Source organism: Acanthochromis polyacanthus, chromosome 13 (genome assembly GCF_021347895.1).
Source record: "Acanthochromis polyacanthus isolate Apoly-LR-REF ecotype Palm Island chromosome 13, KAUST_Apoly_ChrSc, whole genome shotgun sequence".
Classification (NCBI taxonomy): Eukaryota; Metazoa; Chordata; class Actinopteri; family Pomacentridae; genus Acanthochromis; species Acanthochromis polyacanthus.
In genome coordinates this window covers 18,721,809-18,733,244 of record NC_067125.1, presented here as the reverse complement: position 1 = coordinate 18,733,244, position 11,436 = coordinate 18,721,809, and the positions used below count along the sequence as shown (strand labels likewise).

General features: G+C 39.5%; 2 protein-coding genes and 1 long non-coding RNA gene across 4 annotated transcripts in view; 1 reads left to right on the top strand and 2 right to left on the bottom strand.

Annotated features, from left to right (window-relative positions):
* LOC127536903 (coiled-coil domain-containing protein 186-like) overlaps positions 1–11,436 on the bottom strand; it is a 218,860-nt gene that overhangs the window by 19,384 nt on the left and 188,040 nt on the right. The window lies entirely within an intron of this gene.
* Positions 3,208–11,267, top strand: sfrp2l (secreted frizzled-related protein 2 like). Of its 2 annotated transcripts, XM_051958344.1 has the most exons (4): positions 3,208–3,733; positions 4,324–4,484; positions 5,210–5,318; positions 5,478–5,791. In XM_051958344.1, exons 1-4 carry the CDS (start codon positions 3,208–3,210, stop codon positions 5,699–5,701), a joined length of 1,020 nt encoding a protein of 339 aa, XP_051814304.1. In that variant the 3' UTR covers positions 5,702–5,791. The 2 variants fall into 2 exon arrangements, with proteins under 2 accessions (XP_051814304.1, XP_022074312.2); XM_022218620.2 differs by lacking the exons at positions 4,324–4,484; positions 5,210–5,318; positions 5,478–5,791 and adding exons at positions 9,243–9,323; positions 9,458–11,267.
* On the bottom strand, positions 5,782–6,748 carry LOC127536918 (uncharacterized). Its single transcript, XR_007946132.1, has 2 exons — positions 6,479–6,748; positions 5,782–6,322 (listed from the first exon to the last, which is right to left on the bottom strand). It is a non-coding gene; the product is annotated as an uncharacterized LOC127536918 (long non-coding RNA).

The following is an 11,436-nucleotide window of genomic DNA, read 5'->3' as shown; positions in this document are numbered from 1 at the left end:
GTCCGAACCATCTCAGTCTGGCCTCTCTGACTTTATCTCCAAAGCCTCTAACATGTGCTGTCCCTCTGATGTACTCATTCCTGATCCTATCCATCCTGGTCACTCCCAAAGAGAACCTCAGCATCTTCAGTTCTGCTACCTCCAGCTCTGCTTCCTGTCTTTTCCTCAGGGACACAGTCTCCATACCAAACAACATGGCTGGTCTCACCACAGTTTTGTAAACCTTTCCTTTCATTTTAGCTGAAACACTTCTATCACACATCACACCTGACACTTTTCTCCAGCCGTTCCAGCCTGCCTGTACATGCTTCTTCACCTCTTTTCCACACTCTCCATTGCTCTGGACTGTTGACCCTAAGTACTTAAAATCCTCCACCTTCTTGATCTCTTCTCCCTGTAACCTCACTCTTCCACTTGGGTCCTTCTCATTCACACACAGATACTCCATCTGGCTGTGGCTAACCTTCATTCCTCTCCTTTCCAGGGCAAACCTCCACGCCTCTAGCTTCTCCTCCACCTGTTCCCTGCTCTCACTACAGATCACAATGTCATCTGCAAACATCATAGTCCATGGAGACTCCTGTCTAACTTCGTCTGTCATCCTGTCCATCACCATAGCAAACAAGAAGGGGCTCAGAGCTGATCCCTGATGTAGTCCCACCTCCACCTTGAACTCCTCTGTCACACCTACAGCACACCTCACCACTGTCTTACAGTCCTCATACATGTCCTGCACCACTCTAACATACTTCTCTGCCACTCCAGACTTCCTCATACAAAACCACAGTTCCTCTCTGGGCACCCTGTCATAAGCTTTCTCCATATCTACAAAGACACAATGCAGCTCCTTCTGACCTTCTCTCTACTTCTCTATCAACATCCTCAAAGCAAATATTGCATCTGTTGTACTCTTTCTTGGCATGGAACCATATTGCTGCTCACAGATGTTCACCTCTGCCCTTAGTCTAGCTTCAACTACTCTTTCCCATAGCTTCATCGTGTGGCTCATCAGCTTTATGCCTCTGTAGTTGCCACAAATCTGCACATCTCCCTTGTTCTTAAAGATGGGCACCAGCACACTTCTCCTCCCTTCCTCGGGCATCTTCTCACTATCTAAGATCCTGTTGAACAACCCAGTCAGAAACTCTACTGCTACCTCTCCGAGACACTTCCATACCTCCACAGGTATATCATCAGGACCAAGTGCCTTTCCACTCTTCATCCTCTTCAATGCCCTCCTCACTTCATTGGATCATTTTAGAAATAATGTCTGAAATAATAATGTTCAAGTCTCACTTAATGTAATTCTGAATTTTGCAGAAACATTAAAACACCTCCTATAATCCTGTTTGCCGTCCACGGCTGGCTTAGAAATTATTTACAGTTTTGAATTTTAATATGCATCATTTTTCTTTCAAAGAACAGCAAATATCTGCATTTTTTATTTTGTTGATTTACTGATAACTTACAAAAACAGAGTTTAATTTGATGGTCAATTGGTGCTAAAAATAAACAATATGCAAATTGCTTTTTCTCAAAATACAGACTTTTGATTTGATTGAAATTTCTACAGCAAGTTCTTTGTTATATTTTCTGTCATAATTTTATTAAGGTTTGAATTCCAATGATCATTGACTTTGATCAGAAGGACAATAAATAAGATGTTAGAAAAGATCAATTATGCAGCCCTTAAATAAATGTGTAGGTTAAGTTGTTCATTTTATTTATTTTTTGTTTATTTATTGATGTGTTTTAACCTGGTATTGCCGTCTTTTACCACTTTGCATTTTTTTTATTATCCTCTTATTTTGCTATTATCATTTTTTTCCTTATCCTGTCTTTCATGTTTCCTCATTGCTTTTACTTTTGACAGCAATTCCTCAGTCCTTGGTTTTATTTTTGTTATTCCTTTTGTTCAGTAAAGCACTTTGCATTACATTTTACTTATGTGAAACATGCATTATAAATAAGGTCTGATTGAAACAGAACTCACAGAGGGTAGTAGGTGGAGTCAGTGTGAACAATAGCAAACCATTGCCTTTCGGGTCCAGTAACCAAGTGTTGAATTTCAAATACATTAACCTGCAACTCCAGCTCACATGGCCAGTCAATATACTGCTGTTAACAGTACTGTTGTTTGACATTCATTGTATTTTGTAAAACATAAAGTGGTGAGTTGTAGCCATTCCTCTAATGTGTAGCATTACTGCATTATGGGAAATTTTGAGGGAAGCAACAACTCTTGCAATCTTCCTGAGTAGTGCTTTTCATTCATTTTTTTTCTTTGGAAGTGGGTAGATTTTGCAAAAATGAGAGAATTTAATCAAGTTTAACCCATAAGAACCCAGACCAATTTTTCCTTAAAGGACTTAATGAGTTAAGTTCAGACATAAAGCTTTAATAGGAAGAGACTGGGGCACTCAAAATGCTTGTTACGCTGGTGTCACCGTGGGTTCTTATGTGTTAAGTCCTATTTCATAAGCAGTTACTGTAGAAAAATCCAGCAGGAGCATTAGAAGGCAGGACAAGACATGGTGGTGCACAGATTTCAGACTGTAAAACAGATGAAAGGGTCTGTGACACCATCTGGCTCAGTTTGATGACAGAGCACCGCACACAGCAGTGCTATTATATTTCCAGTAACTGATTTCGCAATACTGACAGTCGATGTTTTCAAAGCTCTTTGTGTAAGTACACAGCTTCCTATTGTCTCTGTTTTCACAAAAAAAAAATCATGTTGAGTGTCTGCTTCAGTTTCTTAGAATGGTAAGCAAATATTATATGCAGTTGTACATTCTATTTTATAGAAGGATCTTTCCTTTTCAAAACCTAAAAACACATGAATATTGGCAGTTGTATGCAGCTACAAAATGTAGAAGTTATGCAGAATCAAGGGGCAGTGAGGATTAGGCCCAGTGTCTTCAGGACTGCATGTCTTTCTCTGTCAAATAAAAATGAATTAATTCAATAAATATTTATAAAATCCTGGTCTCCATGTCAGCATCTGGGATTTGTGAAGTTGTTATTAATTTTGTGCCAGCAGTCCCCTGCAGACAGACAGCAGTCTGTGGGTGGGATGATGACTGGGAGGCGCCTGCCCTCTCATTTACCCCCTGTTTCCTCCACACCTCTTTGTTTACACCTACAGACCGGTCAAGTCCAGGCGGAAGAGCGGCGTCTTTGCAGATAACCCTCCCAACAACAACAATGTCTGCTTCTCTGCTCACTTTTGTCCTGCTCTTCACACTTTCTCGGGCCTCGGACACGGTGCCTCCTGCCCAGCTCGGGCCGCCGTCGCTCGGCTTCAGCTCGTCGGTGCGCTCGGTGTGCAAACCCATCCCCAGCACCCTGTCTCTGTGCCACGGCATCGGTTACAGGCGGATGTGGATCCCCAATTTGCTCGGCCACGACTCCCTGAGAGAGGCCCAGCAGCAGTCGGCGGCCTGGCTGCCCCTCATCTCCAAGCTGTGCCACCGGGATACCAAGAAGTTCCTGTGCTCGCTGTTCGCCCCGGTGTGTCTGCCGGAGCTCAGCGGGCCGCTCAGCCCCTGCAGGAGCCTGTGCGAGGCGGTGCGGGACGGCTGCGTGCCCGTGATGAGCGCCTTCGGTTTCCCCTGGCCCCAGATGTTCAACTGCAGCCGCTTCCCCCGGGGGACCGAGCTGTGCATCCCGGCCACCGGAGAGCAGGAGGGACGGACGACGGAGGAGGTCCGACACGAGGAGGCGCTGAAAGGTCAGTGAATCTGATTGTGTCCGACAGAGGAAATAAAACCGCTTTATGTCATTTCTGTTCCTCACACAAGCCAGCTACACACTCCACCTCATAACAGTGTTGGACAGATTTATTTTACTCAAATGCTGTAACTAATCAGCGCAGTTTAGACCAGATTTAAAAGATATATTCCCAAGTTTTACTCCACATAACATGACGTAATTAGAAGCTACTCTTCAGGTTAAGATGTTACATTCTGAACATAGTAATTAGATAAGATGCAACGAAAGATCAGTCCAATCAGACCAATGAGAAATTCAGTTCACTTTGATTTCTGTAACACCAATTCACAACACATATTATATATATGTATGTATATATATATATATATATATATATATATATATATATGGCATGCCGTTTAGGAAATTATATATATAATGAAACTTGATATACATATAATGAAAGTCGATATATATATATATATATATATATATATATATCGACTTTCATTATATATATATCGACTTTCATTATATATATATATCGACTTTCATTATATATATATCAACTTTCATTATATATATATCAAATCTTTTTTTCCTACCGAGCCCCGGAAGGGACATGTCCGTATGGCGAAGCGACAATGAAGGACACTCACCCGGACGACAATTTTATTGAGTTTTATTTTGAAATCGGCCTGAAATACACAGACATTCAAGCAGTGCGATGCGCTAAGAGTCTGCCATGCAGACCAGCGATCCTGATAATGGTAAGTTTTATTTCTCCAACATCCTGCTGTTATCCTACTATGAATACGCTAGCTACAACAGTCCCACATCAGTATTATGAACGTTCCGCCAGCTAACGCGGTCCGGACACCGGATCACTGATTAGAGGTTGGCGTTGAACTATTGTTTGCCAGCCAGTTAGCCGCTGGTAAGCTAACAAGCTATGAAACAACTCCTTATAAAACCGGAGGAAAGCAGCAGCAATATTTCAGTCCAAGACCTGTATTCAGAACCTCCCACGCTGTTACACAATGACCCATTAATCATATTACTGAACTATATGGTTATCATTGAAATTTTCCTTGAAGAACCAGTGAACTCTTTGCGAACACATTTTAATTTATGTGTTGATTATGTTTCGTATCAGTAATACAAGTCTAAAAAACTGATTCAAATGATCAAGTTAACACAATGAAGTAAAGAGTACTGGTAATCTGCAGCTATTTTCATAATTTCAAGGTAAAATTCTGATGTGTGATTTTCTAGCTTTGCAGATGTGGAAATCCAATGCACTGATTTCTTATACACAGATGCTTTTGGTGTTTTTTGTTGTAAAATAAAACAAGGCATTTATCACTGTTGGAAATTATTACAGGTATTATATGTCACACTTTCTAACATTGTATGGACAAAGCAATAAATCAGTTAATGGATAAAATCATTTGTATTACAGATATCAACAGCATGTCTTGTTCATTTTATTTAGTTGTCGGCCTTGGATGATGAGGTCCAGTTACCAGGAGCACTAGTCTGCAGCTTACTGGTTCCGTCCTGCAGCTCCTCCACGCTGTCCTCCTCTCTACAGACCAAATCAAGTAAGATCTGTTTAGACTATGCAGACATCAACATGATCAGTATGTTATCTTTTGACCCATCCTAAAATCACAAAATAGAACATTTACTTTAAGTTAACTGTGTTTATGAAAATAGAAAATAATTACTGACAACTCGTACTTTTTGGTGCTTTTATGCAGGAAAAGGGAACCAGGAAGCTGCTGTGGATCCTCTGCAGTATCTGGAGAGGTCAGAGGAACGGTTCTTCGAACAGATCGGAAGACACCAAGACGTGACCTCTGCCATGCTCCAGAACATCCAGAAGATGAATGAAAACCTTGGTTGCACTGATGGGACGCATGGTGTCGGTGCTGGAGCAACTGTCCCAGAATTAAACTGCATTGTTGACTATTGGCTTTTCTAGAAAATAAATCTTTTTTAGTACTTCACCTGTTTTGTATTTTACCCATGCACTTTGGGTGAATAAACAGAAATTTGTGATGAGAGATGCAAATTTTGTCTATAATCTACAGAGACTTTATTCAGTGTTCAGTGCACACTTTTGTTACACACATTTTGACAGATAAGCAGTTGTGCTTTTCAAGCAGATTTTAGTCAGAAACATCAGTAGCATATGTTGTTGTTTTTTTACTGTTACACCAATCTAGGTAGATAAACTGCACTACTGCAGCAGACATATTATTGAAATGTGCTTCTATTATGTGTCTACATACACAGCTCACAAATAGTTATTCAACTTTTGGGTGAAATTGATGGAAAATATAAAAAGTGCATGCTGTCGTGATATATCATTAAAGTAGGGTATTTATCTAGAAACATGCAATAGTGATTTCCTCATCTCAAAAAAATTTATTGAATCAAAAGCTAACAACAGTGGAGGGTATGTCACAATAAAAATGTCTCAGTTTGGACAGAACAGCAGCCTTCAGCTGAAATCCAGTACAATTGTGTCCCACCAGTGGCGTGATCATGGATGTGTCCAGGCAGCAGCTGACCTCTGCCTCGTAATTAGCCTTAAGACCAGCTATAAAGATAAACATAGATATTATCATTATCATCAACATATGGTGCATGTGTTTAACCTTTAAGCTATGTAGGGATGCAAATGTAGTCGAAGCTAAGTAGCTAAGCTAATGCTAACACGTTCAGTGTTCAGAATCAAAACATATCTAAAAATTACCTGTTTTCTCAAACGTAGTCGCCGTTCCCTGTGACAACCATGAAGACAGATAGATAATCACAGAAGAGCTCATCTGAAGAGCAAATGTCCAATAAGGCTCCTGTTTTTGTTTGCCATGTCCTTCCAGGGCTCAGTAGGAAAAAGTCTGAATATATGGAATGAAACTTTGAATAGATGGAATGAAAATCTGAACATTCTATATATTCTATATAACATTCCATATATTCCGACTTTCATTCAATATATATCGACTTTCATTATATATATATATATCTCAACTTTCATTCAATATATATCAAGTTTCATTATATATATATATCGACTTTCATTATATATATATCAAGTTTCATTATATATATATATATCAAGTTTCATTATATATATATCGACTTTCATTATATGTATATCGACTTTCATTATATATATAATTTCCTAAACGGCATGCCATATATATGTATATATATATATATATATATATATATATATATATGTATAATATAAAATATAATCAGACCTGACCTTGCAAGGAAATTGTTAGAATTACCCTTCAGTAGGAAACTTCTTCTGCTCGGCTTAACGAGTGTAATCAACATATAAAATGAAAATGGTTTATTTTACATATTTGCGAACCCACCCTGAACAGAAGAGGTGCTTTGTGTTAATTTATCAACTCCACGAAGAGAAAAAAAATTAAAACATAAAATAAAATTTAAAAAAATCAACATCATGTAGAACTATTGTATTTTATATGTAGGTCTTTCCAATCTACATTTAAAGAAAGCTCTAACATGCATTTATGGGGGGGTTTCTGACACTTTTGGATAATTAAACATGACCCAGGAGCATTTTTGCTGTTCCTGAGGAACTAACATAACAGGATTGTTAAGAAACTAAATTAAACTCACAGCAGTCAGGAGGCCTGTGTTTCCACTCAGCATGAAAACAAATTTCCCCTCATCCCATCCAGTGACTTGAGATATCATTGGAAAGGCCAGGATGTTCTCTACTGAGCACGTCAGGATTTAGTAGCTCAAATGAGTCACAAGATATTGGTCAAAAACAAATGTCCACTACAGCAGACATAAATGAACGGGCCAGGTCTCAGGAGGTTAGTGTTCTAGTGTAGTGAAGCAGTAGCATAAAGATTAAAAGTGTTGCCAGTCTTAGTTGAAAAATAAATGCAGTTTGATAAATAAGAAGCAGTGACAAAGAGTATATTTCCAGTGTGGAGAAATGTGCAAATTAGCCACCTATAATTAGTCCTATGCACGGTTGTATAGAAAAACTGTAAACAAGAACTTGAAATGTGCAAGAGGATATTAATCTTACTTAAAAGCCATTGGTTCAGCTGTGAAATTCAGAATCATTACCACTATTACGCTTTACTTTTCTATTCTCGTCTTATTTTAGCTTACCTATGTTATTTCAACATTTCTGTCTTGGTGGTAAAGAGGAAAGAGGACAGGATAGCAGATAGACAGACAAACATTACACCACAGAACAATTAAGACTGGGGAGGTTGGATGCTACTAACTCAGAAACATGTAGATACCTGCAGAAAGAACAAACACAAGTTACAGGAGAGAAAAACACAAAGTTGGCAACATGTAATGGTGATATATAAATTTATGGAGAGTGTAGGAGAGAAAAGAGAGATGCTCTGTTGGGATGTTATTGTGCAATAAGGCCTTTAAGATACAGTGGAGCATTAAGAGATTTGTGTGGAAGAAAATGGATTTAAAACTCTGTTCTGGATTTTACAGCGTATCAATTAAGAGAAGCTATTGTCGGAAAAATAGGAAGGCTCTAAGTACTTCCTGTCAGTACTCTGGCTGCAGCATTTCTGGAAGTTTTTTAGAGCCATTTTGAGATTCTGATACTAAGAAATTACAAGACTTCAGCCTAGAAGTAACAAATACATGGACAAAATTGTTTAGAGACAGAATGTTCCTGATTTTGACAATAATTTCCCCAAAAAACCTTACCTTAAAGAGGTGAAACTGTCCAACGTTTATTTAAAATCAGCTAGATAAGACAAATTTGTGATCATTTCCTGCTTTGTCTTTTCATCTTGACTTGGCACTGTGACTTCTGGGTTTACTAAGATCCCTGGACTAAGCTTCTAAACTGTATTTAAAGTAGTTAAAATAACTCCAGACACTGCATTAAATTCTGTTGTTTACACTTTGTTGCATCAATGATGATCTAATACTGTCATGTATAGTAATATAACACTCACAGGAGCCATTGTTCTGCAGATCAAATACTTCTATACTTAAGGTGCATTGTCCTCATCACACTTCCATGCTCTTGTTTTTGATTGCAGGACACTTCACATGGATGTAAAAATAGTTTAAGTATCAGACAACTTCTCCCACTACTGCTATTAAACCTTTTTCACTTTCTAAAACTGATGTCAGGATCAGCCTCAGCAGTTTGCAACCAGTATGAGGCATAGGGATTGTAATATATACAATGCATGTAGCTTTTCAAAGTAATTTCAGTTTTGTTTTGTTTGCTTTTTTATTTTATTTACTTAATGTATAACCCTTCATCTGTTTTCTAGTACCTCTTTGGTCTGCTTCTTGTGCTGTAGCCACTGGATCTCCCTCCTGGAGATCAGTTAAGTTTAATTCTATCCAGACTTGCCTGATCTTAAATGTTTTTCCCACTTTGATCCTGGTGTTTGTGTTTTTCCAGAAGTTTTCCATCCTCACTGCAGACAATTGCAGTCATCTAATCATTTCTGTTTTCTGTTCCTCAGGGAGCGTTATCTGTGATGCCTGCAGTCTGGCTGCTGAAGGAGAAACTGACATCCAGGAGAACTTCTGCCACAGTCCATACGGTGAGAACAAACTGGTAGTGTGGGTTCCACACACATTCTTCACTCTCTAATAATCTCACTGAGCTAAAGAGCTAGCTTTACAATGTGTCAGAAGCAACACCTGTTAAATACTATTATCTCCATCTCTGTTGAAGCATTTAAGATGCGTCTGGGCAGCGTGTCAACAGTGGGAGGTGACCGTCAGCTGGTGCCTACGGCCCGCAGCCGTATCCTGAGGTGGGCAGGGGGAGGTGCAGATAGGGCAGAGGAGGTTGGAGGTGCGATGGCTCATAGCGCTTTGTGGCTGCAAGAAGGAGGCACTTGTACTTGTTCTGGTTTGGACTCTGCAGAAACAAACAAAGACGGAGGGCTGGAGGAGGAACAGACTGACAGGAGGCTGGCAAAAGAAGGAGGAAAGGTGGGAAACGGGGGCCAGAGCGGATGGTTCCTTGCACTGGCTCAGGCCGATGAGGGAAGACTGGTGCTGACTCGACTGGTGAGGTGGAGCAGAGGGGACAAAGAGCTGAAGAAGTTCATCAGAGCTCTCCTTAAACAGCCCTGTCCAGAGCTTTAAACGGCTGCAACTACTGCACATCTGCCCTGTGGATGTTACTCAAGCAGTCTGCAACTGTGTGCCACTAATAGCAACACTTACAGAGTCCATAAAATCCAAAGAACAAACAGAGAACAAGTCAGGAATCCCATGCTGATCAATGAACAGCTAAAAATTCCTAAATAACAGCAAATATGCCACCTGTGTTTATTTTGATGCTAAATGCTCCCTGTGCACCACAAATGTCTTTTTCTAGTAAAACAGAGAATCAGGCAAGAATTTTTTTTAAAAGAATGATTATTAATTCATGAAAGACTTGCTGTAATCACCAATTATGCCTTAATTCTGTGAACATCACTCAAAGAGGGATCCTGAGACGTTGTTACAAAAGTCACTACCACAAGTGACGTGTTCTAGTTACAACTGGGGCCATATTTGTATATTTTTGTGTACATACAAGAGACAGAATGTAACCTATTAATCCAATTATTCACTGAATTAAAGAGATGAGGGTGTCAACTAGATAGATAGATAGATAGATACTTTATCTCCATAGGGAAATTGTTGTATCCGGCAGCTCATATAAAACACCTAACAAAACACAAAAACATCGTCACATGTAAAAATATAAAACATAAAAACATAAAAAGGGCAACTGAGTTGAAAGTGGGGGAGCTATGAGGAGTTATGTATTCTGATGGCTGAAGGGATGAAGGATCGCCTGAAGCGCTCCGTCCTGCAGCGCATTGGAAGCAGACGGTCGCCACGGCTGCTCTTTTGTCCGGAGACAGTACTGTACAAAGGATGGATGGGATTTGTCAGGATGCTCTCCATTTTGCCCCTCATGCATCTCTCAACTACTGTCCCCACATCGTCCAGATCTCTCCCGACCACTGAACCAGCTCTCTTAATAAGCTTGTCCAGCCACCTCCTGTCCTTGTCCATCTGGTTGCCACCCCTGCAGACAGCAGCATACAAGCAGGGCACTCTCCACCACTGATTTGTAGAACATGTGTAGCATGTCACTGCACACATTGAACGAGCGCAGCCTGCGGAGGAAGTGAAGTCGACTCTGTCCCTTCTTGTAGATGGCAACTAATAACATCATGTGTCTTAGTGGTACTTATCTGCAGGGAAGCAGCGTCGTTGTTTTTTCTGTACTGGTAATTTTATTTTCATGCTATCTATTGCATCAAAATATGTTATTACTTTCAAACACATTGAGGATGCAGCATAAATGTAATAGACATTTATGTTACTATTTTTTGATGATTTTCTTGCACAGCAGCTTAAATCTCACAGCTGTAGTTTAATAAGTGAAAACAACATGGAATGACATGACAGAAGAGAAGAACTGAAAAGGAACGATGGGAAATATGTCACGTGAACAATAAATTTGGTTTTGGTCTCTATTTTTTATTGTATATTCATTTGTATCAAACCTGATTCAACTCTATTTTTACATACTAGTTTTTCATTTAATAAACTTTGATCAAAACTTTGTGTTGAGTTACATTTGATGAGACAATAAATTAGATGTTCTTTGGCTTGTTCTCGATTTTTCCATCAGCAACGAAAGAA

Coding starts and splice junctions, on each gene's coding strand:
- sfrp2l (XM_022218620.2), top strand. CDS start 3,208: ATGTCTGCTTCTCTGCTCACTTTTGTCCTGCTCTTCACACTTTCTCGG. Junction 3,734..9,242: donor ACACGAGGAGGCGCTGAAAG/GTCAGTGAATCT, acceptor TCTGTTCCTCAG/GGAGCGTTATCTGTGATGCC. Junction 9,324..9,457: donor CTTCTGCCACAGTCCATACG/GTGAGAACAAAC, acceptor TCTCTGTTGAAG/CATTTAAGATGCGTCTGGGC.